At 42.7% G+C, this 26,355-nt stretch overlaps 3 protein-coding genes across 8 annotated transcripts; 1 reads left to right on the plus strand and 2 right to left on the minus strand.

Moving 5' to 3' along the window:
* Nucleotides 1-236: 236 nt before the first annotated feature.
* LOC119004475 (protein KIAA0100-like) lies at nucleotides 237-18,165 on the minus strand. 6 transcript variants are annotated; one of them, XM_037071432.1, is made up of 40 exons: nucleotides 17,887-18,164; nucleotides 17,213-17,352; nucleotides 16,942-17,068; nucleotides 16,380-16,429; nucleotides 16,102-16,243; nucleotides 15,899-16,017; nucleotides 15,621-15,681; nucleotides 15,355-15,538; nucleotides 14,081-14,204; nucleotides 13,847-13,971; nucleotides 13,694-13,761; nucleotides 13,476-13,612; nucleotides 13,133-13,287; nucleotides 11,767-11,960; nucleotides 11,377-11,674; nucleotides 10,922-11,127; nucleotides 9,791-10,841; nucleotides 9,470-9,661; nucleotides 8,764-8,966; nucleotides 8,298-8,416; nucleotides 7,991-8,214; nucleotides 7,604-7,794; nucleotides 7,328-7,427; nucleotides 7,033-7,232; nucleotides 6,647-6,944; nucleotides 6,411-6,568; nucleotides 6,085-6,291; nucleotides 5,460-5,559; nucleotides 5,100-5,282; nucleotides 4,887-5,008; nucleotides 4,633-4,788; nucleotides 4,306-4,427; nucleotides 4,047-4,227; nucleotides 3,829-3,915; nucleotides 2,929-3,039; nucleotides 2,707-2,842; nucleotides 2,264-2,388; nucleotides 2,071-2,172; nucleotides 1,673-1,807; nucleotides 237-1,568 (listed from the first exon to the last, which is right to left on the minus strand). In XM_037071432.1, the coding sequence occupies exons 2-40, from the start codon at nucleotides 17,281-17,283 to the stop codon at nucleotides 1,383-1,385; spliced, it is 6,750 nt and encodes a 2,249-aa protein (XP_036927327.1). In that variant the 5' UTR covers nucleotides 17,284-17,352; nucleotides 17,887-18,164; the 3' UTR covers nucleotides 237-1,382. The 6 variants fall into 6 exon arrangements, with proteins under 6 accessions (XP_036927327.1, XP_036927344.1, XP_036927308.1 ...); XM_037071413.1 differs by having other exon boundaries at nucleotides 1,383-1,568; nucleotides 17,213-17,349; nucleotides 17,887-18,165; XM_037071442.1 differs by having other exon boundaries at nucleotides 1,383-1,568; nucleotides 13,133-13,251; nucleotides 17,887-18,165.
* Nucleotides 18,166-18,749: 584 nt separating this feature from the next.
* glod4 (glyoxalase domain containing 4) lies at nucleotides 18,750-22,114 on the minus strand. The gene is made up of 9 exons (XM_037071463.1): nucleotides 21,952-22,114; nucleotides 21,667-21,716; nucleotides 21,434-21,554; nucleotides 21,180-21,324; nucleotides 20,477-20,613; nucleotides 20,305-20,391; nucleotides 20,090-20,203; nucleotides 19,919-20,005; nucleotides 18,750-19,826 (listed from the first exon to the last, which is right to left on the minus strand). The coding sequence occupies exons 1-9, from the start codon at nucleotides 22,039-22,041 to the stop codon at nucleotides 19,761-19,763; spliced, it is 897 nt and encodes a 298-aa protein (XP_036927358.1). The 5' UTR covers nucleotides 22,042-22,114; the 3' UTR covers nucleotides 18,750-19,760.
* Nucleotides 22,115-22,818: 704 nt separating this feature from the next.
* mrm3a (mitochondrial rRNA methyltransferase 3a) lies at nucleotides 22,819-25,233 on the plus strand. The gene is made up of 4 exons (XM_037088372.1): nucleotides 22,819-23,306; nucleotides 23,960-24,204; nucleotides 24,290-24,451; nucleotides 24,562-25,233. Exons 1-4 carry the CDS (start codon nucleotides 22,918-22,920, stop codon nucleotides 25,143-25,145), a joined length of 1,380 nt encoding a protein of 459 aa, XP_036944267.1. The 5' UTR covers nucleotides 22,819-22,917; the 3' UTR covers nucleotides 25,146-25,233.
* Nucleotides 25,234-26,355: the final 1,122 nt, after the last annotated feature.

A 26,355-nucleotide genomic window follows, 5' to 3' on the forward strand; every position in this document is an offset into this window, starting at 1 on the left:
ATTTGTTATTCACACCCTTGTAAACCCACTTACAACGCTTTTAGCAGCTACAGTCAAGATTTCAGCTTGAACAAGGTTGTAAATACCATCTTTTCAAATCAGTGTGGGATCTCTGGGCTTCTGTAGATATATGGAGCCATTTCATATATTCTTTCTCGTGTTTATTGACATTTTAAAACACGTCCTCATCTACTTCATTTGTTTAGCAGAATGCTGAAACTCTGTTTTGATGTGAAGCTCCAGAAATGTTTTGTGGACTACAGTCTTCACCTGACTTTTCTGGTCAGCATGACGGTGAGCAGATAATGACCGAATGTTCATTATCTGGGTGAACTGTTCCTTTAATAGAAATGTGACTGAAATAACAGGCTTAGCAGCACAGTTATACAAGTAATTCAACAGAAATGGTTACAAAAATATCAAAATACTTTGCATAAAAAGTGCTTTAGTAATAAAATTACAAAACATACACTCAGCAATTAGCTGCAACACATCTGTTTCTTTTTTTTTTGCCACAATACCATCAAACCAAGTGCCACATGATACAACACACTGACATGTTTTTTTCTGCTCTATTCTTGATATATTGCACTGGGGGTGAGGTACAGCTAGCCGACAGGTGCAGGTAAAATATAAAATAGCTTTTGTGGTCATTTGTGGGAGAAGGCCTTCCTGTCAGAGCGACAGTCATACAGCCACACATCTTCAAGCTTCAGTCGATAAAACACATCTGATATATTTATTTATGGCATCTCAAAATCTAATTCTTTATAGCTCGCAGCAGTCAAGGTGCTTTCCGTAGAGTCTAATTTATCCTAGCAGACTTTGATGTACAGTGTTCCCGAGCCAGCAGGAAAAGGTGCTCTCACTCTCGCTTGTACAGAAGCAGAGGAAGTACAACAGTGACAGTGAAGTGCGAGCTACATACTGTTAAATCTTCCTCGCTACATTCAATGCAGCACAAGTGGTCATTGTTTTGAAAGTGTTTGAAATGCAGAGGGAAACTTTAGATGGCACACACATAAACAAGATAATATATTTGGTCAAAATGGCACCCTGGTAATCCTGGAGCTGTTTGAGTTCCCTCAAATCTGAGACACACAGGAGTGTTTAAAAAGAAACAAAAAAAAAAAAAGAAAGAAAAACTCCAGAATTTCACTTTAAGTTCAGCAGGCTTGTATGATACAGTAAGATATGCCCTAAAACTATTTGAAATGCTCCACCATCTCCCTTTTTCATTGAGATTCACGAAGCCAGGCTGATATTCTGACCCCTAAGAGGCAGAGTTTCCCTGATCCCCACACTGAGGGAGCGTGGCAGCTGCTGCTGCGGATCATCCAGTCAAGCCCTGACGTGGTGTGAATGTGCGAGTGTTTGCTGCATCACTTGCGTCGGCTGAAGATGCTCTTCTTGCTGGAGCTCTTGTCTGCGGAGCTGAGGCCGATGAGGAGCCGAGCCTTCTCGTCTTCCTCCTGCTGCTGCAGGCTGTTGTCAGACTTCCCTTCAGACGCTTTGCCCCGCAGGTCTGAGCCTGATGCTGGCTTCAGACGCAGCTTCTCCTTTATCATCTGAGCAGCGAGCAGTCAAAAGAGAGTTCATATATACAATTTACTTTCTAAACCGTACAGAAGAGCACATTTTGTGTGGATTTAAAGTCCTTAATGTTGTGTACCTGCGCCACGAGTGCTTTCCGACTGTCCCTCTTCACAGCCATGGCGAAGTCGAGCCACGTCCAGGTGTTGTTGTGGTACTCCAAACAGGGCAGAACCAGGTTCAGGTCCTTCCAGTCCACACTACTCTTCTCTCCCTACAGACGGGAGAATTTACAGAAGCAAGACATAAGTTCAAAAACTAAGAAAGAACATCTGACTGTAAATAAAAAAGTGTGTTACGTGGTTTTAAATAAAAGGGAATTAAACCTATACTTTTTTGGGCCACTTATTTACAAATACAGCAGTTATAAAGCTGCAATATAATTAATCTGCCAAACATTCACTTTGTTTTTAACTATTAAACAGGGATGGAGTCAGAAATAACAGCCAGCGTATCTGTTATGCACAGAGAACTCACCTTATAGCTGACACAGAGGGGCACCTGGGGAATCTTGATGTAGATGAAGGAGTTGTTCATAGCAGCTCGCTCCTTCATCTTATCGATGTCATCAACAGGATGCTGGCGGGGAGGAAATTATAAATGCAATTATGTTTCTTCATTTGATTTTGTTCTTTACATCCGAGCACAACCGATCCAAACACATTAGTACCTCTGGAGCTTTCCTAAACGACCTCCTGACCCCAGCAGTGCGGTTCAGTCCCTGGGTGACACCTTTGCTGGGGCCCATCGCGCCCATGGTGTCCTCTGACGACTGCCGGGCTTTGACAGGGATACCTGTGACACAGACCACATCAGAATCAGCACTGTGGCCTCTGCGTGACTCTGCACCCTACACCTTATACTCCCACTGAGTCTCTCACACATATCTCAAGGTCATATCCAAAGACACACAGCCGTTTAATAGCTTAGAGGGATTACATAACACAGTAATGGATTATTCAATACCACACACACACACACACACGCACACACACATCTGGCAGAGAAAATGGAAACTATTATTGATCTGGAAGCTGGTATAGATTACAGGCTGGTGATCCCACACAGAGACTAAGTGCTACTCATCTTACTGCTGTCATATCGCAAACTTACCCGTGGTAACCAATCTGAACTTGTCTTCCTCGTCTGTCACCTCCTCCTCCTCAACGTTTCTTCCTGGGAAGAAGAATCCCATCATCCTCTTGAAGAACTGGTACATCAGCTGGATGGTGAGAGGCACCACATTCACCTGATAATGGACACAAAAAAATCTTTATCAAAACATGATACAAGTGTTTCTGTGAATGCAGCTGCATGTGATGCAATGTCCTTCACCTCAAAGTGCTCCTTAACAGAGATTCCTCCCACAGGGGGGCGCACTTTACTGAAGATGCGCAAAGCGAACTGGCGTCCGGACTGGCAGTTACTTTGAGGACGAAGGACCACCTTCAAAAGAGGAAGGAGTTTAATTCATCCTCATCACAAAATAAAAGCCTGAGTGAGTTTTTGATGTCAAAACAGAATACTTTGACATTACTGATGTTATGAACACGAGTACGGACAAAAACATAAAGGTTAAGAAAACGTAATGAGTCCTTGGTCACACATGCATCAATGAATCCTTCAAATGTGTGCATGCAACATCGAATATGAAACTTTGAAGAGCCACTGGGTGATCCCATCTGAACAGACAAGATGGAGTCAACACAGACATCAAGTCTTGTCACTGTACATACCCTCACACGCTGCACAGAGTAGACCAGGAAGAGAGTCATAAATATTGCATATTGTCATGGATGACATTGCATTTTTATATACTTAAACCTACAGTTTACATTCAAACCCTTTCCCTACAAGCTCACACAATGCTGATTAAAAAGTATCACCGCCAGATTAAAGCTCTCTTTAACAGGATACCAAAGTTTAAATCTGGATTCCGTGGCAACTTTCCCGTACTGGCGACAACGCACTTTAGGTTAACCAGGAACGTCTGGTTTGCCAGAGCTGAAGGAAGGAGCCACCATAGCAGGAGAGCAGGCTACAATCAATACCAGTAATGCGTCACAAGCATGTTGACAATGTTTGTGTAATTACTCTAACTGCCAGAGGGGGGAGACAAAAGTTCCACACAGCAGATTTATAATTGAAAACGTATTAAAGTCAAATAAATATGCAGCCTAAACTCCAACAAATACCTAAATACAGCCAAATCTGAATAATGAATGGTTGATGTACCTTGTATGCAGCATTGGGCAGCAGGTTGTTCATTGTGAACCACCCTAACTCCAGAAGATGCTCTGCTGTGTCATCAGACTTGTTGAGCTGTGAGAAGAAAGTATTCAGGGTCAAAACATTCACCATCCAGCAGCGATTAAACAAACTGCAAGAGGCTTTTACTGGTTAGGACCCTAAACCTAACCCTGGTTATTTTTATTACTCCTTGCTGTGCTCACTTTACTGTACATGAACCTCTGCAGCTCCAACTCAGCGATGCCGAGCTGCCCGTCCTCTTCGGTCAAACACCAGCGAGCCTGGGCGAAATAGATCTCTGTCCTCCTCACCACACTCACATCCTCTGGAGGCTTACGCAGCTCCAGCTTGTTTGCCCGTTGCAGCTGGAAGTCCTTAAAACACCTGAAAGGAATAAAGAGAATTAATTGTGCGTTTCACATCTTTGTCAGCGCTGATTGTGAATGAATGCCGATGTGAGACCTGATGAGAATGTTGAGCTCTTCACTCTTCATCTGCATGTCATTCTTCTCCTGGTTCAGCTGGTTCTGCAGTCTGGTGTTGATCTCCATCAGTTCATCACCGCTCAGCTCCTCAAGTTGTGCCTGATGGACGATAGACAGTTAATGTTTCATTCTTTTCATTCTCCTATTTGATGTCAATTCAGTGTTGTCCATTTTACTTGTAAACATCACTTTTTTCTGACTTGATTCATGTTTACGTATTATTATGTTGAGATAAACTCAGTTTTAAATTTCAGTGATCGTTTAAGGAGTACAATATCTGGTATGAAAGCTGGTTGTGACTCACTCTGATGTTGGAGTAAATCTGTTTCTCAAGGCGTCGGATCTGGGCCAGGTGCTGTCTGACTGCCTCCTGGAGGTGAAGGATGCTGCTGCGCTGCTCCTCAGGGTTACTAGAAATCTCCAGCTGGAAACGCACTCGCTGCTTCTTCTCACTGTGCTCCTACATGTCCACGAGGTTAAAAAAAAACACTTAATAAGCAAAGATGAAACATTGGTAAGGACATGGAAATCTTTTGTGAACTGGGTCTGTTAGCCCACCTTGCGTCTGGGCTCCACGTGTAACAACAGGTTGTTGACGATGTCCAGGATCATGGCGTACTGGACCGGGTTAGTGGAAATCTCCAGGTCATGATGAATGAGGGTGAAGGTGTCCACAGCTCCTGTTAAATGAACAAAAGAAAACTATTTAAAGTCAAAGCAAGGCATATTCTGTATATTCTTGCCTATCAGTATGCTGGTGAGGATACATACCGGCCTGTTTTTTAAGCAGATCCTCTTTCTCATGATTATTCCTCAGCTCGGGCGGTTTGATCTGTGTGGCCACCTCTGGGTTGATGTCGTGACTGTAGCTGATGTAGTGCATCCGGCAGCTACAACGTGAGATGATACGCTGAACCTGCTGAGCCTCGTTCACCTGTGCTGGTTGGTTCCAGTCTAACAGACACAGAAGGGACAACTTCAACATCCTTAAAATAGAAGTTAATCAGAGTCCCTCTACAGCAGCACCGTTTGCATACCTTGGAAAGGATTTTCACAGTGCAGAAGCAGTGTGGTCAGAGTCTGGCAGTTCACATCAGAAACAGGTCTGTGGGATGAGAATGTGTTATTTACCTGTAGTGGTGCTGACCATTCCTCCCACAGCCTGGCCGCTCTCCATCAGCTCCAGGACTGAGTCCAGGTTACGCTGCCTGTGCTCCTCTATGTTTTTCACCTAAATACATTCAAACAATAAGAAACCACTCAGAGCAGGAAAAGCACAACACAACAGCCTCAGTTGTGATGTTGTAGTTGCATAGTTAGTTTTCTTCTTTTCTTAAACCGGGTGTGTTGCACCATACTAAAAAAAACGCTATGCTATTTGTGAGGGGTATAATGACGTGGAACATCAGGAACAAGACAGGACGCTATGAAGGTAGATTACCTTTATAGGACTGAGATGAGACAAAATGAAGATGAGGTTGTTGGTGGTGAAGGCTGCGGTTCGGAGGACAGGTCTATGACTTGTGACTGAGCAAGTTTTTATCTGGCTTTGGTCTAAGTTTATTTATTTATTATCCAAAATCATAACATAAGTCTAGCTCTTTTAACTGTCTACTCATTAGTACCCATCGTTTCATAATACATTGCTCTGACATAAAAATTCATCATCCCTAGTTTAATATTAGTTGTAAAAGAATTTAAAATCATCATACTTGTCCAGAATAGCCAAACATACAGAACACAGAGCTGTTCTTACCTCCAGCCACAACTGTCTGTCCTCTTGCTCAGATGGATTTGGCTCCATGGTGGCGAAGTACTGCATGCCATCCAGCAGGCAGGTCCAGGTGGTCTTCTGCTTCAGGGTGTCGCTGTACCAGGCTGGGTGGTGCTCACACTGAAGCAGCTGAGCCTTTGCTGCTGACACAAGCACGCAGCCGGCGGTTTCTGTGCCCCGCAGCATCATCTGGTAAAATAAAAATAAAAGAAAATCAGGTTATTGATCTGCGTTCATAAAGACTTGCACGATAACAGATAGCAGCAACAAACAAATAAAAGAAAATTAAAACTCTATTATGAAGGCACCTGACAGTTGACCAGCTCGATAAACCAGTTGCGGTTGTAGACATCATCGGTCTGACAGGCTGCGATACCACACAGCTGGTCGCTGACACCTGAGTCCTCCTCTGAAAACACCACAAACTTGTCTGTTTCCTCAATCAGTTTCTGGAGCATCGATGTTCCTACAACAAAAACAAAGAGGTCAGTGCATCCTAAGAGACTCAGCTGTTGTCTTTGTCTGAGTCAAGCTATTTCCTCACCTTCATTTTGACTTTTTTCTGCTCGACTGACTGTGGGCATGACTGGTGTGGTCGGGGCCGTGGTGGGAGAGTAGTTTGAAGGGGAGCGTTTGAGCTTCTTGGCCTGCAGCTGCGTGTCGATCCTCAGCCCCTTCAACGCTTCAGTGGAGAGATTTCTCTTCAGCACAGATGCCTTTTTATAACCGTCATACAGCCCAAAGGCAATGTTCCTGTTAGTGGTGGTCCAGGAAGCACGCAGGTCCACCAGGCGCAGTTTGTGAGTGTAAGAGGCATTCGTCTCATCCTTCTGGTTCACCTCCTGTTAGACATATTTCAAAAAGATCTCAATCATGATAGCAGCCAGAAAGAAAAGCAGGATTAAAGTCCAGCCATCTGTGGGTTTTTACCTCCTCCATGCGGTTGCTCTGCCGCTGGTAGCTCAGGGAGGACAGGCTGAGCAGGTGAGTCTTCTTCACCTGAGCGTTGATCTGGTGGTCAGCTGTCTCGTCCCAGGTGGAGGCCATCAGGTGAACTGTCACCTGAGAGAGCTCACTCACCATCTGAGTCACATTCCACTCAGAGATCAGCCTCCTCATCACAGTGCCAGCTGAGGAACACACACACAAATCCACATTAAAATAAACATACAACCAATTCAATCATTTGTTTTTTCTTGAATGGTTATGATATCGTCGTCCAAACCTTGTGGGATAAGTCTCTGCGCCCCTCGAGTGAAGACGTGGCCTCTGTTGCACTCCACTTGTATACCTCTCTGTTGGGCGAATGAGGCCCAGTAATGCACCTAAAAGACAGAACATGCAGAAATGTACACATCCCAGTGTAAAGAAATAACATGGAAAAACTAAATTATCTATATGAATCAAGGTACATACTGTTCTGTGTAAGTGAATGAAAACACAAGCTTACAGCAGGCTCTTACTTGACTGTTGCTGGCAGGCAGCCTAGAAAAACACTTACTTGTAGTAGTGGGAAGGCAGCTGTGTAGGACATCTGTTTGTAGTGCTGACCCAGCTTCTTGCGGACCGGCCTCAGGCTGTGGAAGAGCTTGCCTCTGCAGATTGGACGAGATACTCCCGTCCAAGTCGCCCAAAAGTTCTGCATCCAACGCAGGGTGCTGCTGTACAGCAGGATTCTGGGCTGTGAGGCTTCTGTAAAATAAAACAATATATGACTGTATACAGCAAAATACCTATATAACAATAAAAGGGCCTCATTACAGAAAACTGACAGAAGTTTAAAATCCTCTCAGCTTAGTTTCAGATGAATTTTTGGTATCACAGGAATATGTTTTGTTATGATAGGAAGTTTTAGCTAGAAAAAAATGTTTACCAGAGTTGCTCGTACCTGTGCCACAGTGCTGGTTAAGGTCCATGGTGATGGAGAGGTTGAGGTTCTCAGAGCGAAAGGCTCTGTAGGAGTCATGAGGTTGTCCTGAGGTCACATCTGCAACGTTCTCCGCACAGCAGAGCATTACAGCGTGGTGGTCATGGGGGTTGCCATGGCAAAGCCATTGGAGGTCGAGGGTCATACACAGGTTGGGCAGGTGTAGAAAACAGATATCATCATACCTAGTGTGGAAAAAGACATCTGTATCACTGATTCTTTACAAATACAGCTAATCACTATGTCCACCTCTGATGCCTTCACTTACTTTGATGCTGTCCTCACATTTACATCCAAATCTCCTTTAAAGACAAACTGCCCTGGGTTCCAGTCAAAGTTCAGCTTATTCCACTCCCAGTGCAGGTTTTCAGTAGTGTTGTAAGGGTCCTGTAAGAAAGCAAGAACCATCTTAGATTAGGGGATTTATTATCACACAGCTCACGCACTGCAAAAAACAACAACATAAACCACTGTGAAGGTGCAGCATGTGCCATAAAACAACAACTGTGCAATCTAATGCGATCAAATCTCACAGCTCAAATTCTACGATTACAACGTTCATGACATTGACTTTCTGGTGACACAGTTGGAAATTATATGTTTATTGACGTCAGGAGAACAGTCGCATGGCATTTGATTGTACAGTTGCTTCCAATAAAGTGGTCACTGAGTACAAATATCAACCTTCAGAAGATCTCCTGCAAATCCACAACAGTTGAGATTTATGATTTTACCTCAGTAGCCAGCTGATGAAGATTGGCCTGATCGATGTCCATCACCCAGCGTCCGTGCAGAAGGAGACGACTTTTGTCCCACCAGGCCAGAGGAGGTGAGGGGTCAACTGTGGGTTTGGTCAGCAGGTCAACAGACTGGCCAATCAGAGTCCAGGCAGGGTCCCAACACGGCCCCCACACAATAGTGTACAGATTTATGTTAGCTGTAAGAAAAATAGAGAATATTGAGTAAGAGATAATAACTTTGAGAATTTTACAGAGTAAACCTCAAATTACCCAACAGGAAGATTGATGTTCATGATTGTCTTGCAACATACTGATTATGATTCACCAGCTGATGCAACAACTCTCTGCCTCGACTTCAGGAAACAAATTCATTTTACTTCTCTTCTGCACAAGAATGAGTGACAGCTGCTCCAAACTTTTATTTTCACTACTAATATCTGTGACTTTCGGGTTATTTATTTAACTTTCCCCTCTAATAATGAGTCTATACCTTTCACAACATTTATCACTATCATGTGCAGGATTTCTCTCTTCCTCAGATGCCTGCTTCTTCTTTTTTAACTTTGGTTTTGTGAATTCAAAAGCTGTGACAATTCAGGGACAATGAAAAACTGTGTATATGTGATGGGAATGGATAATAAAAAGACTAACAGTAAGAGACTAAGAGTAGCATGGTGACAGCATGATTTGCATAACTCACATTTGAAATCATAGTAGAACTTGAGTGGTGGCATGTTCCTGTGGACCGTCACGTCTCCCCACGGTGGACCAAGTGGTACAACCGCTCTGCGATGAGCTCTGACCTGTCCGTCCTGCTCGGTCCCGATCAGACGTCCTGACAACTTCCAGTCACGGATCTCAAACAGGTATCGGGGGTAATCCCGAATTCTCACTGGCACATCAAAGACAGAGCGAAGACATCAGTTACTTTTGTATGTGTAGAAATAACCTCAAAACTGTGAGGCTTTGATTTCATTTTTGTTCCCATTCTATATCTGGAAGTCAATTTTTAGCAGCCTACCCAAATATGCAGTCAGTTTAAACTTGACAGCACGGCACCACTGGACCACCAGAGGGAGTCCGTCTCTGGGGAAAGGACTGATCCCGTCAATGTCCCTCAGCTGCTCTCTCACCCTTTCTGGTCCATGAAGGGACTGATCAGCCAGGACCACCAGCTCCAAGTCTGACACGGTCCAGGTCAGCAGGGACTTCCTCATAGGTGTGTTGGCATAGAGGCGGCGTGAGCGCTGGATGTAGATCTCAATGTGCTTCTTCTCCAAAGAACTATACAGCTCTTCGATCTTTCTGGCAGGGAGAAGTTCTCCGTGCTGCTTGCGCAGATCTGCCACCTTCTTATCCAGGAGCTGAAGACGCTTTGCACTTTCCTTACTCTCGTCCTTCATGAGCTCGTAGTTGTCTCGCAGCTTGATTTCAAAGATGTCATCCAAGAAGACAAACGAGAACTGGCTGATCTTGAACACGAGATCCGGAGGCAGGTGTTGGATGGTAGTGTCTTTGCTTTGGGAGCGATGCAGGGTCTTCAGCCACTTCTGCACACTGATGGCCATGTCAAAGGTGCTGGAGAAATTGTACTGGTAAGGAAACTCAACTGCCATAGAGGGGCAAGTGAGGACCCAGACACGGTTGTGAGGAGTGGTGAGGAAGGGGAAGACGTCTCTGTGCAGCTGCATCTCGGTCAGCTCTTCGTGCATTTCAACATCTAGATCTTTAAAAGTGACGATGTTGTGGCCGTCGAAGTTGAAGATCAAGGAGGGAGATCGCATGCGAAGGGAACCGGCATGCTTGGATACTGAGAGGGACTCAGTGTGCAGGAGGATGTAGTTCTGTTTGCTAACATGGGCTGTCAGACGAGGGCTGCCCAGTTCAACGCGCACACACAGCACTCTGCTGTGGCCTGAACGGATTTCACTCTCTGGAGGTTTGACCGGACTGTCCTCGTCTTTCTCTCCACAAAGCATGCGCCAACAAGCCTGAGCTTCAGTCAGGTGCTGATATAACACCATGTGGTCCGGTGGCGTCCATTCAACTGTGAAATCCTCTTCACATTGAACCTGATCAAGAAGGAAAACATGATTTTTGACACAGAGATTCATTCAATGCAGAAAAAGACAACTGATCGTGATGTGATTACCTGTAAGGTGTGGGTGGTGATGTGGTAGGTCAAGGCTATCGTGGTGAGTTTAAGCACAGGGTTGGGGGTTTCAGAGGCGGGGCAACATGACTCCATGTTCTCTGTGAGTGTTTTGATTGCTGACAAGCTGACACCTTGAAGAGAGACTGTGGAGCTCTCTGCAGTGCCCAGCACACTGACAGTGTCCATCCGCAAGGACACGGCTCCTAACGAGAACACAGGCAGATAAAAGATGATGATTAAACGTGAAAGTAGAGAGCCAAAGCAGAAGTATATGTGAATCCTGTGGTCACTGATCGCACAAGATGCAACATATATACACAATAACACATTATATTATGCCCTAAAAACAGTCAACTTATGTTCCATGCAGTGACTTCCCAAAAAAAGCCAACAGAGCAGAAAGCACTTCTTTGTAATCAGGCTACCTTCTTAAATATTCTAAAATAACTCACCTGCCAGATTTGACAGTGTGAACACATTAACATCCTCCAGACAGCAGTCCAGTTTGAACAGCAGGTGAAGCTGTGAGGAGGGGGTGGGCCGGACGGCATCGTCACTAGAGGGAGACACCGAGGCCACGTCTGACAGCTGTGGCCCCGTGTCACGAGGAACACAGATGAGGGACAGCAGGCGAGACAGACACAGTGCACATGTTTCTGAAAGCTCCACTTGGAGCCCTCTCAGGTTTGTCTCCACGCTCAAACTGGGAGAATGGCTGCTCGACTCCATGTGGGGTCGGTTGAAACTGCCCTGGAGGGATGAGATTAAAAACAATCAACTAATCAATCAAATATGACAACAAACCCTTTGAATAAAAACAAGTCTGTTCAGTGTGCTCCTACCTGAAGACTGAGCGAGTCTAAAATTAGCGCCTCTCCCCACACGTGTTTGCCAGGAGGGTGGGGTGCTTGTTGGATATGAGAGCCCTGACCCACTCTCCACCAGAAGTTGTCCAGGGACAGTGAGGCACGCTGGTGCACGTTCTGGGATTCTGGGCTCTCTGTGTCATCTTTAATGTCAAGGAGATGCAGCAGTTCTACAGTCACAGGAAACACAAGTCAGCAAAAAATATCTTTTAGAGGACACACAGTCAAAAAGGCCCTGTTCACAGCTTGTTGTACCAAAAGCTGTTTGAACTGCAACTTTAACTGATTTCTACTTTTTCCCACCATTTTCCACATTTTATTGATGGTAAACATGTCAAATTATACAAATACAGTAAACTGTAGCTAGTAAAGGCTACTTCTTTGTGGAAGAAGTCAGCAAGACTCCCTTCAAATTTTTTTATGCTGTCTACAACGCAGTCTTGACTATTTACGCCTTCTTGTTAATGGTCTACATGTTGTATCCATTTGTTCCAGTGATGTAAGTGAATATTTGCATATAGAGAAGTGACTTCACTCGCAACGCATGTCGAGACGCATTTAATGGCAGCTGTGAATTTACAAACTTAAAGCTTTCAGACTGTGATCGGATCATTTAGGACAGAATATGAACAGCTTCATAATTGCTGCAGTTCTAAATATGCTGCATTTAATTAAGACTGATTTTATTTCACGTCTTTAGATTTTGTTTGACCTTATTTGTAAATATGTATACAGAAAGTCGCCTGTTACTGATACACTTTATTACTTACTGCCCCTTTGCTTCATTTGTTTAAGGATTCTTTGTTTTTCAATTCACACTTAAAAACTTTTGTCTGCTTTTGTCTTTGGTTTAGGTTTCAAAATACATTTCTGCAAAGGAAACGATAAAAAGCACGATTGGCTGAGTATTTGGTATGAGGCAATACACTAAAACGACTTCTGGACAAATAATGTTGCAGACATACTGCGATTTAAGTTGTTATGAATACAAACATAAGCTACTTAAAGCTAAGAAAGGAGTGAAAGTTAATGTGTAACGTTTAAAGGGCACTCTAAGAAAAGATCTTATCTAATCTAGTTTGACATGTTTGAAAAAGGTTGACCCAAACGTCCCCTACGGAATAAAAACCGTGAGGAGTGAGTCAAAGAAATTGTGTTGCGACAATACAACAGGATTTACACATGATGTAAAGTCATAACATGGGGCGCTATTGCTTACCACGGGGTGCTGAGGTTACTCTTTAACACAACAATGCCCTCATTCTGCAAAGCAGCAACAACATCATATGACGTTCACCTGCCTCTCTCTGCATGTGTGCAGCATGTGAAACACCTGCAGTACCTGCGCTGGCAGACAGGAAACCAAGAGCAAAAGGCGTCGTGTCTCCCAGCTGAACGCTCACGTTGACGTTGGACACAGAGGAGTTGATCATCACGGGAGCATCCAGGTGAGGGAGGCGCCTGAGGAAAAGGAGGGTGGGCAAGTAATCTAATGGACTACACATCACAATAACGTCACGGAACAACACAATACAGAATGAGTGATGTGCCAACACAAATATGGGTAAGAGAGAGAAGATGATAAAAAAAAAAAAAAGGTGTTAGATGATTATTTTCACTGCAGCAGGGGATTTTTAGTCAAGCGGTGTCAATCGAAATGTTTTAGGTTTTCTTTTGGAACTTGCCTTTTTCTGTGAGCTGCCTTCCGATGGATTAGCTGTTCCCATGGAAATAGATTTAGCCAATGAGAGAACTCCTGGTGACGGTAGTGAATGATGCAAGTGTTGACTGTGAATGACCCTGCGATGTCCATCGACGTAACCTACCAGCACAAAACAAGAGTCATGATAATGTCAAATATGAGTCACAGTCTTGTGCCGTGACCACCGAACATCCTCCTCACCTGCAGCGTTGTCTTCAGTGTGTTCACACAAAGGATCCTTTGCCGACTTTGTGAGAGGAGAAGTCCATCTGCCAATAATAAAAAAACGTGTTACCCAAAAGTGTTTTTCCTTCATCTATCTGCACTGCGTCTGGCACCCAGCTGTCCACTCACCCTCTAGAAGGAGCTCCAGGCTGCTCTGGGGAAAGCTCAGCTCAGGAGTGAAGCTTTTAAGAGGAAGCTGCTCATCGTCACGTCCATAGCAAACTTTTAAAGACTTCAGGGTCCAGTTCAGGTGTCTGCGCAGGAAGCCATAAAAGGTTTTCAATCGATAAGTCGTTAAACAGGGAATCAAATTGTGCACAACAACAATAACTTTATGCGTCTGGTGGTAAAATGTTGACTCACCTTTTTTGGCTGTGCATGGACAGGGTTACATTTGTGTTATCAAATTCCACGTTGACCTTCTGGGGAATCAGCTGATGGAACCGTTCCACAGTCTCAGTCTGGATGAACTCAGTGTTTTCACACTCTGAAGGGAAACAGTATTAACGCTATTAAATCATGTTATGTGTGGTGTAATCAAAAATGTGATGAAAGCCATTATAATACTTCAGCATGTTATAAATACAAACATATTTTGATTTAATAAAAATGTTAAGACATTGTGCCCTTGATATTAGAGAATATTATGCAATGCACATACTGTCTGTATAGACAAACTGTATAGTCTTTGAATGTTATAACTGTGCCTATAATCATTAAGCATCTGGGGGGCTTGGGACAAAAATTACTAACAGTGCCATTTTTAATGTTTTGGTTTCTGAAGATCCAACCAATCTAAAAATATGTTGGAAAAATGTTATGTAACATGGAAATACCTAAGAAATACCTCAGAAAGCTTATGTGTCATTTCCTCTTTTTTGCCTTGACAGTCTGTACTTATATAGAAAAAACTGCCAACCTGAACCACATCTGTGCTGCTGATGTTTTAGTATAAAGAAAACATTTCTTAAAACATCTCACTCAGTGAATTATAACCCAAAAGACCTGCAGATGTATAGATGGAGGTTAAACTGTATCTATTTTAAGCATGTGGACATGCAGAGGTCAATAAAGCTCTATGAAATGATCTTGTCCTCGTTTTCTTGCGGACTAGCAGAACAGCTAAGAATAACGAAGACGATCGAACACATTAAGGTATTTTAGAAGAAGCAGAGGATCACTGATGTGAAGCCAGTGAAAACAACAGCAATTATGGTTGTAATTCAGGGATACAAATATACAAGTAGAGAGAACATGGAGAATACAGGAATACACTCATACAACCAACCCTGCAAAATCTTCTGAGTAAACAGTGCTGCTTTTTGATGATCTTGTACATTTACAACAAAACTGCAGAGTGGATACTTTGTTAGGGCTATAAGGACACTTGCCCTAGATTATGGCACAAGGGACTGTCATAACAGGTCAAGTGTTAAAATATGACACAACCAAAAATAGACTTAGATGAAAGATGGCTCCAAAAATAAAAGAATCTGCCATCGAAAATCACAAAGTTAATAGTGTGATTTTTTGTTTTTAATCAGGGGCAAAGGGAAACTGATAAATTGTCAGACATTTAAATCAGTTGTTAAATTATTCTTGTAATCAGTTTGACAAGTCAGCATACATTTGCTCACCTGATGCATCTTGAATGCTCTTTTCAGGAGACGGAGGCACCAGGAGTTGGCTGAGAAATAGTCCCTCATGCAGCTCTGCTATAAGCGTCCTCACATTCAGGGACAAACAGCCCGGCTTCATCTCTGGCAGGCTCACATCTCCAGACAGCAGCAGGCTCAGGGCCACTTCAGCCAAACATATATCCTACAACAGAGAGAATCAGAGAGTTAGTCACACACATGTTGAAATCACAAGTTCCTATTTCAGTGAAAACAGCAGAACTTACCATCTGGCTGCTTTTAAGCACTTTACTGCTGAGCTGCCCGACTGAGAAGTCCCACGCCAGCCTGTAACACAAGTTAATACTATGAGGCTCGATCCTTGTTCAGGGCGTTCAATCAATCGAGAAAAAACTGCCTTTTAACAGGCAGAAACCTCAGAGCAGAACCGGACTCATTGGTGGGTGGCCATCTACCGCAACCGGTTCTTTCTTTTCAATTAAATGTATTGATCAAGTCAGATCACTGGCCAACAGAAATTACAGAGAGTGAACAGTGTCGTTACCTTTTACTCTGGTGGTCGAGTAACAAGGTGATGCCTGTAACAGTCATGTGCCACAGAGACTCTGACAGTGCGATGTTCAGCACCATCACATTGATCGAGCTGATGTGGAATGACAGCAGCTGAAACCGCAAGATAGGAAGTTATAGGTACTGCCCAAAAAATATCAGTTTTTCAACAGATTGACCAACAGCGAGGCTCCGTACTTGTGACAGAAAGCGCAACGTCGTGGGGCTGACTGTAATCTTCCCAGACTTCTCCCCATGGCTCTTCTTCACCAGAGGGCTGAGTGGTGCTTGCAGGTCAAACCTAACTCTGGTTTCGCCGACACATAACGCCAGGTATCTCCTAAAAACACAACCATGAGTTACCGTCTCAAATAACTATATGCTTTTATTTATACAAGGGTTAGGCATCTAGAACTGATTTGTTAAAAGATTTTTATGTCAAAGTATGAAATTAACAAAGAAATGTGAGAACTTACGGCAAATCCTGGTTCAGAAGTTTACTTGAAATCCATATTCTGTCAATTTCCTGCCAAAAGAAAGTCACTGTTATGGGAAAGTTATGGGCTACATCGCAGTATCCAATCTACGTATCTTGAATCATACACATTTTTGGCCACGATCTCTCAAACAGTTTAGATCGATATTTCTTGGTTGATGTAGCTCTGACAGCGTTGCAGATGACAGTAAATTACAGTGGGAATGCAATCATTGTAATTCATGTCAAGCATCTTTTTCTGCATTACATCCTCTAAAAATAGTTTTCATATCAGGAAAGGACAGGATGCTGATCCCAATATCTGCAACAGGCCAATAATAAATCAAGGAAAAGACAACGCTTTCGCCAAATATCACGACATAACAATATCAGAAATCAAAAGACAATACAATAGTTCTGGGTATACTAAGTCAAAACAGGTACTTTTGATATATTACTTTACAGTAAACAAACAACAAGAAATGTGTCCTGAGTCAGACGTTTACCCCTGACACGGGAATGAGCTCACAACATAAATGTCATGTAAACACAGTGTGTCTTACCAGCGTATGTTGGGGCTGAAACTGGATACTAACTCCCTGGACAGAAAACAGGCCTACTGATTTGATCTTTAGATCAGCATTCAGCGCTGTATGGAAGAATCGCACAGCCAGGGTAGATATGAGCCACCTAGGGAGGAGATGACAAGAGCAGACATATTTGATTTTGATCTTGAAATGGTGTAAAAATCTGGTCTAAATTTTGCAAGCAGTACTGTCAATGTTTCCCTCATAGTATCAAGGCAATCACAGCAGAAACTGACACATGTCTTACCTGAAAATGACCCATAACACCACAATCCCAAGCAGGAGAATTCCAAGGAAGGAAATCAACAAGAGAGACATTGTGTCCCAAGTTGCTCACACCCAGATCTTGGACATGGGTCTGGCTGCTCCTCTATCTGTTATCAGCTGCTGTCAGACAGAGAGAGAAGTGCACTTTAACACACCTTACATCCAGGTGTCTGTAGCTACGTGGCTGCTACAAAACAATAATCCATAACTTGTCTATCAAGTATCTGGTGAGGCTTTGCAGATTCATACACGTTAGAGGGTTTTTTCCTCAGCTAACGGTAACAACTGGCCTCTCAGTGCTAACACTGCTAATTAACTACAGTGTTGTTACAAACCGTACACGAAACAGCACCTAGCTAAACTTTACCCACTCAGCTGTGTGTGAAACCTTTACCTCAACTTGCTTCTTGTTCACGACCCACCGGCGGCAAAACTGTGACTCATTGCTAAGAGGCAGCAGCGTTAGCTCAAGGCATCCAAACACGAAACAGTTAAAGATATCTGCCGCCGCGTCATCCACAAAATCAGAGGCAAATCTGTGCTAGCATGCTAAGGCTAACCTAGCATAGCTGCGAGACTGGCACACAATTTAGCACTTTTTTTTTTGTCACTGCCGGCTTCCGTAAAGTCGAGTTAAGCATCGAGCGTACTCACCCTGACATGTTCAAAGTGTCGTTGTTGTTGCTTCACAGCATAAAGCTGCACAGAGCAGCTTCATCTGACAGTCAGCTAACGCTCAGCTCAGACAGTAAACACTCACAGCTCGGCTCGGCTCGGCTCAGCTCAGCTCTGGTCAGCTCTGATCAGCTGGCTGCTCAGCTCACCTGCAGCCGCGAGAGGAGCTGGAGCTGCTCGGGCTGATGTCAACTTGTAACCATGCATCCAAACTTAGAGGGCTATGAAGCAGTGTACCTCCACTTTATAAACACCAGACATGTGACACAAGTCAGGCAGTCCAAGTGCTAACAACTAGTTACTTTTAATTCAGTTTGGTGTTCATGAAGTGTCTTAGAGGCTTCTTTTGTTTTTACTATCTTGTAAATAGATTTTTATTTGCTGTTCTCTTTCTTACAGCAGTTTTTTTAATAAACTTTTTAATCAAGTTTTGTGTGCAATATTACATTTTTTTCCTTTGCTTGCTATTAATTTTATTGTTTGCATTAGTCTTTTACATTTTTTTATATAATGTTATTTTTTCAATCAGTTGTAAAGCACTTTTAATTGTGTCTGGATTTGTTTGAAAGGTGCTATATACACAAAGTTTGATTGATTGAGTGATCGATTAAGTCCCTTTTGTCCCACCTGGGCAACATTAGTCTTACCTGCAGTATCAGCCTTTATAAAGAGAAAATACAAGCTATCAGTGCCTGTCAAATTATCACTTTCCTACTTGGTCAAGACGTATGACAGAGAAATTAATTTGTTTTTTGAGATTCAAGGAAATAAATGTTTACAATAACTTTCTTATTGTCTTCTCAATTAAAAATAAAATAAAATATAAAATGAACACAGATAAGTCAAGTTTCAAGTGATTTATTTTATTTCCGGGCCAAGTCCACATCTGATATACACCCACTAAAAACTATTAATACAAAGATAAAACTGAGAAAACAGACCAGTAGTAATCAAACTATTTGAAATGTTAACGAAAAAGATTTTATTTCAGCCAAGGTGAGTGACATGTTATTTTCACAAATGCTTCATTATACTGAATTAAACTGCAGACAGCTTGCTCCTACAACAAACTTGAATTGCCAAGCAACAGTATGCCTAAGAGTCCCAAACCCCTAAAATCTTCAGGTTCACTGCACTCATTGGGTTTTGGTAATTTGATGAGTTGCAAACTTATGGGACTATTCAACATCCACAACAGGGCACATTGTGCATTGTTACATCATGTTGTGTTCTTAATCAAATTACCGCAGACTGATGTTCAGGCAGTTTTACAGTAATTAAGGGGGAACACCTCCAATGTTACATATTTAAGTATCTTTAAAAAGGTCTTCGGGAGTGTTACTGAGGTTGATAAAGTAGTATAAAGCCTCTTATGGCTCCAGAGGAAACTGCATGTAATCTGATAAATTGCCTCCAGTGATGTCACTCTGGCTAGTTGCATTTTGTCAAACGTAAAATTGGAGGAATTAACCTTGAGGAGCACAAACAGTGACATACACAGTGCACAGAATGTGAACTGGGAGAGGGTCAACAAGCTGGGGCTCATAATTCTTTACAAATAAGTTGCATTAGATTGATTTTTTGCCCACGTCTCCGCTGTATTGATAGGAACAGTGTTTATTGGCAAAACGTCCAACAAGTTGAACAAGTGGTCCTTTTACAAAGTGCTGTCGATGCGACTGTGCCTCAAGGCACGCTTTCAGGGAAAGACTAATCTCACGCTGCCAGCCTAACGATAACTGAGTTGTCATTACTGTAAGATTTATACTACAGGTGCCTTGTGCAGCAACTCATCATCAAATGAACTGGTGAGAAATTGATGTCGCACGATCTTCCAGGGAAGCCTCTCCATCTCATGCAGCAGCTTTCTGTCTGTTGTGTTTGGCAAACCACTCGTCGCTTTTATCTTCAGCCATGGCCTGAAATCATAAAAGCATGAAGACAGCACAGTGAATATCCAACACATCTTGCATATTTAATGTGGAGGGGGAAATACTGGAGCAGCACCAACCTTATCAAGCAAGTCATTTCCTTTGGGGTCCACCATGGATAGCTGCCTGAAAGCCTCGTCTCCCACAAAGCAGATTTCATGACCATCCTAAAACAAAAACACGGTCCAGTAAACATTTTTAACAGAGATTCATTTCACTTGATTATGTCATCATATTAGTTAAGCACTCACTGGGTCAGCCAAGATAACCACTTCCACTGTGGCTTTTCCAGGAGTGTCAAGGCTGACTAATGGGGTGAGAATTTTCTGATTTTCCTTTTTCATCAAGGCTTCGAGGTCAGGCAGCTGCGGAATGAATAATAATATTGATGAAAATGATGATTATGACAGTGTTTTTCCTGTAATATTCACTAGCACAAGGACGTGTCCATGAAATAATGTCTCACTTGCTCCCGTGGGCATGAAAAGGCAATTCTCCCAAATGCTGTTCCATGATCTACCGTCCCACCGATATCCTGAAGCTCCAGTTTACACTGCAGATTAAAAAATATAAGGAAAACACTTAGATTACAAAACTCAAAATAAAAAACTCGACTATTTATTGCATACTTGACTTACTTGTGTGTCTGCAAATCCCATCAGCACTGTTTTCTTTTCCTCATTCTTTTCCATCACCTTCATTCCCAAGAGAGCCGTCCAGTACTGGGTCGATTTCTGGAGGTCTGATACACCGAGACAGACCTTCTGCACTGGATCTGAGAACAAATGATCAAAGGTTGCAGGTGATTGGTAACAGAGGTAAAAACAGTATGCCACACTGAAACACCTACAATGACCATACTGCACGTATTTCCAATGCCCTCTGCTCAGTGCTGTATGAAGGCTATAATCACACAGAAATGTACATTAATGAAATGATGACAATAAGCCCTGCTTTAAGAAGCTAAACCATATGGCACAGTCATGACATGGTTATTTTACAATATTATTTTGTTCAGGTATATTTAAAATTATAAATAGTAGCTGATCAGAATTATTCTTCAGTAGATTAATCAATGACTAGTTTACTAAGTAACATACGAGATACAAAGAACACTGTTTGCTGGGTCTGACAACAGAATAAAATAAAATGACTTTCACAATAAAAAAGTACATAAAATGCAATGAAAAAAAGCAACTCTTTGCATTTTTGAAGCTGCTGCAACCAACTAGTATTTGATACATTTGCGGTGCAGGTGTGATAAAAATGACTGTCATTGTTAAAGCATTTTCCAAACTGGTATAAGAGAGAAGAGACAGAAGTAATTCCTGTGACACTGACCACGGGGAGGCTGCTCTTTGTCCACAAGGTAGAAAGGATACCCTCCTGGAGCCTGGGCCAGGTACAGAGCCTCTCCCACCTCAGTGAGAGGCCATCCCAGACGTTTAGCATTACTCACAGCTTGGCTTGACTGCAAAGTGAGCCCCTGTGGTAAAAAAACATACATGACAATATCTCTTCACAAGGCTGTTGTACCCAACATAACACAACACGCTGCTCTCCTCTGTGAAGTTGCTAGATAAACTCTCACCTACCAAGAAGTCATTGCCAAGTTGATACTCTCCAACCCCATAATTGTATGTCAGTTCAGCAACAAAATGGTCATCTTCTGGACCAAAGCCAACCATCGTCTTGCTCCATTTTCCATCGTAGGGTCTGTGTGGATAGATAAAGGGCGATGGCAGCAGTCAGTATTAGGATATTAACAGCTTTTAACTCTGATGAGCTGAGGACAAAGTTCAGTTAGCTTAAGATGCCTCATATCTACCCATTACAAGTTGCTTTGCAGCCCTCCTCGAACTCTTCATGACGTAGTATCTAAAACAGAAGAGAAATGATAAGATAATAAGCATAGCAAGTATTACAATATATTTATTAAAAAAAACAACAAAAAACTCGAGTTTCGCTCTTATAACATATGAAGAATTAGCTAAACTAACAGCTAGCAAAGTATGGTTGTGCAACACTTTGCCTGAGATTAGCCTATCACCAACTGAAGTTCCTCAATGGATTCGGTCACACCTGCCCATTAAATTAAGCCCAGACACAGTACCTTCATACCCAAAACATCTCGGTAAAACGTGGCTGTTTTGGTCCTGTCACCAACTTTGAAAACAAAATGCAGCGCTCGTCTCAAAGCCATATTTTCTTGGCAGATGTTATGATGTGTGTGTTGTGGATCGGTGTGCAGGGATCGACTGAGCGTCCTTGATGATCGATGATTCTGTCGTCGATTGGTGGAGGGTAAATACAAATTACCAAACAGCCGGTGTTTACGACTGCAAATAAAAATCCTAGCTATTACTTCTGTTTGTATCCATCGAATAACGTTTATGTACGATAATGGAGGAGCGAAACCATTTTACGAAAAATACAAAGTAAGATAAAAATGTAAAAGTACGGACGTGACCCCTACTCACACAGACTAATGGTATCACCCACTATCCAGCGTTCTCTCCCATAGACGTAACCACAATATACAAAATGAAATTTTATGAAGAAAAAACAATTCATTTACAAGGTAGGAGCTGTAATCGCTTTTTGGCAGGCGAAATACAGCCTTTTATGAGTTGTATTGGCCCTTTAAATGTATTTCAACAGGTAAAAAGAATTGGATTAGTTATAATCTGTCAAAAATGACCACCAAGAAGAGGAGCCTCCGGCTATGCAGAGATATACTATTGACCAAGAGTGAAATCAAGTGAATATGATGCAGAAACAACCTTTCAGTCACAAGGTAGGAGCTGTAATCACCTTTTGGCACCACACCTACCGCTACTTTGACTAGTTAACTTAGAAAAATCATTTTAAAACTATTAAAATAAATTGTAATTATCTAGTCTGATAATATTTCAGTGCAACACTTCAACTTTGAGGGAGTTACTCACATTAACCGGCATACCAGATTCATTTTATTCATTTTAGACTTGTAGTTTTATCTACGCTACAGTTGGCGGCGCTGAGCAGCTTAGCTCGTGTTTGCACTCTGTGAACGAGAGAAGAAGAAACAGGGACAAACATGGCGGCGTACATGAGAGGCGTGATATGTCTTCTTTCCACGGAGAGAAATGCCTTCATGTCGAGGGGAAGCGGCGTTATAGTGGAATCGAAGCGGTATGTACGCGGACTGAGGAGGAAACCTGTCAGAGTCTTGTTCCCTGAAGATGAGACGGTTGACGTTGACGTAAAGGAGTCAACGCGTCAGTCTCAGCCGGCGGGGCTGAACGTCAAGAGGGAGAGGGAGGTAAAAGTCACCGCTGCACCCAGCAGGCACCAGGAGGAGAGTGACTTTGTGAAGGCGAGGAGTAACGTGCAGTCAGCTGTTAAGGATGCTCATGTGACTGGGACAAAGGATCAAGTGGACGGACTGCGCATCGAGAGGGCTTTTCCTGGAGACAAAAGACTGGCGTGAGTAAGATTACAGCAGAGGCTGTCACATGCAGCAACACTGGCATCAAGACAAAGAAGAAGATTTTATATCCCTTGTTTCGCTTTGATCAGGTGGGACAGATGATTAAAACAAAGTCAAGCTAGCTTAAGAGAGCTTGAGTACAAAATTTCAGAGTCAAATATTGTACTTTACCTGTACAAATTTGACAAAAGTAGTTAGAAGTTGCTCTCCAGATGAACATTTAACATAAAAAATGTGATCAGGCTATGAAGTGGGATTCATTGTTATAGATTAAAGTATTCAGCAGTATCTAACATAATTGATTAGCTTCACATCGACCAGCTACAGCATTAATATTAATCAGTTAATTTAATTTATAGTGAACATGTGCCAAACCTGAACACTTTTTTGTAGCATTGTTGTATGGTCAGATTTATAACTGTGTTCACTCAGTCTTCAGAAAAGTCATTCCATACATAAGGAAAACATTTCATATTTGAGAAGTGTGGCATTATCCTCTGAATGACAAACAAAAATGTATGAAAATGTTAATATTCCTCAAAACAAGCTATAAAAGTGTGTTTTGCGTAATGTAATCATAATTGTGCTAATTACTCATATTCACAGTGCCTGTTATAGATCATGGATTCTCATTTTCTCTGTCCTTCAGGAGGTTAGTCAGCGTTGCCCGTTCGAGGACGTTCCGGGAGCACCAGGGTAAAGTCCTGCTGGAGGGCCGGCGTTTGATCTGTGACGCCCTGGATGCTGGGGCCAACCCGCAGATAGTGTTCTTCAGTACGGTGGATCGGCTCCGGGAGCTTCCTTTAGACAAGCTGAAAAGAGCCACGCTCGTCAAGGTGAAGTTTGAGGACATCAAGATCTGGTCTGATCTCGTGGCCCCACAAGGGGTGATAGGTGAGGGTCGTTTGTTCCTGTTTGGGTTGATCATGAAGTACAGATGCTCTTGGGTTGTTGTTGACTCTGACTTCTTCTTCTGCAGCCATATTTTCTCGCCCGGACCCCTCACGGCTGAACTTCGCAAATAGTGATCATTCAGTGCCGTTGTCCCTGATATGCGACAACATCCGAGACCCTGGAAACCTGGGGACTATATTGCGATGTGCTGCTGCTGCTGGCTGCCATAATGTCCTGCTCACTAAAGGTATGCTCAGGTTATTGATTACATATGCGAACGAGTACAGTCACTTGTAATCAGCTTTGCCTCTTTGCCTGTAGTATTTCAAATCTGTTAATTTTTCTTTCCACCAACAGGTTGTGTTGATGCTTGGGAGCCTAAAGTTCTGCGTGCCGCAATGGGCGCCCATTTCCGTCTCCCCATCTACCCCAGCTTGAGCTGGGATGAGGTTGAAAATCACCTCCCTAAACCTGTGACTGTCCACGTGGCTGACAGCAGCTGTGACATAAGCAGAGAAACGAATGATTCGCAGGTTTCTCACAAACCGTCCAAAGCAGGTGACTATGGCTGGGTCAGCGCGAAGCCTAATAACAAAAAGATGCGCTACGAGGAGTACGGTTCTGATTCTGACTCGGATAATGAATTTGAGGGACTCTCACTTCCCAGAGTGGACACGAAGCTGTACCACGAGAGCTGGGCTCAGAGCCCCACTGCTCTGGTGGTTGGTGGAGAGACACACGGTCTGAGCGTAGAAGCGGTCCAGTTGGCTGAGAAAACGGCCGGCCACAGGCTCCTTATTCCCATCATGCCTGATGTGGACAGCTTGAATTCAGCCATGGCCGCCAGTATCCTTCTGTTTGAGGGCAGGAAGCAACTGTTAAAGCTAATGCAGACGTCTGGGAGGAAATGGAAATCCAAAGCTGAGCAGCAGCTTTCATGATGTTTGTTCTGAATATCAGTACGTGACTTGTGGTGTACATGTGTGCAAATAATTAAAACACTGAATTTCTGTGATAGAATCGTCTGAATTCATGCCCAGTGAATTTATGTCTCCTTTCCCTTTCATGTCTTATTAGGCCTGCTGATAAATAACATTTTCATCATCAGCCAATCTGATTTTCTTAATTTAATTTAGTTTGTCTGTTGTAGACAAAGTCAGACTTTCTTTAGAGTTCTCCTCTTTCATCATACAAATATCAAGCATGTTTGAAATTAAAGGTATGTCCTCACTGAGCTATTTATCCTACTTGAATAAAAGTGTTCAGAGTATTTCATATTAAAAGTAAATTATACATATTACATGTTTATCGCCGTAGTGTTTACTATTGGTCTACTGAATGGCCTTGGTTATTATCTGATAAATTAGAATCAGGGTTTTAAAACATTTTTTTGATCTTATTGCCAGCACATTCCCCTGCCAAGGCCCCTCAGTCCCTCTTATCCGCATCAAATTGTAGGTACACTCACTCAGATACCAGTCATGTAAATGTGCCTGATATTTTTCAACAAGATCAATTAACTATTCCCTGAGAAATCAACAAAAAATGTTGATAAAATCCCGATCTCACCATGTTAAAGAAAGTGAGAGAGGATCCCTGGATCTGCCCCTCTACCAGGATCCGGACCAGAAGTTTCTGGGTCGAGACCCATCCTTCATCCAAATTTTGTTGAAAACCATTCCGTAGTTTGTGTTATCCTGCTGACCAACCAACAAACAAAACCTCCTTGATAATTCATGTAAGAATGTGTTACTTTGGCCCTGATGCCGTGTGTGACTAGCAGCTAAAGTCACCAACTAAAGGCTGTTGGGTAAAAGCTGCATCATTTAATTCCAAAATAAAGCGGAGTGGAAGTATGAAGTAGCAGAGAAGTAGCAATGCTCAATTACAAGTAGCTTAAAATGAATAAAATGTACAGTTACATTCTCCTGGAGCTTTAAATAGACGACTGAACCTGCAGCACATTTGTTCCGGAGGGTGACCAGACTTTCCATCCGTTCCACATTGTCGATGCAAAATATGCAGAACTCGCTTCCCTTCCAACGCACCTGGACTCAGCACACGGACAAACATGACTCCATCTGCATACCATCTCCTATAATAACTGGAATATTTGCATTGAATTTCTTTATTTAAACACCTCTAACAGAG

This window comes from Acanthopagrus latus, chromosome 2 (assembly GCF_904848185.1).
Source record: "Acanthopagrus latus isolate v.2019 chromosome 2, fAcaLat1.1, whole genome shotgun sequence".
NCBI classification, from domain to species: domain Eukaryota; kingdom Metazoa; phylum Chordata; class Actinopteri; order Spariformes; family Sparidae; genus Acanthopagrus; species Acanthopagrus latus.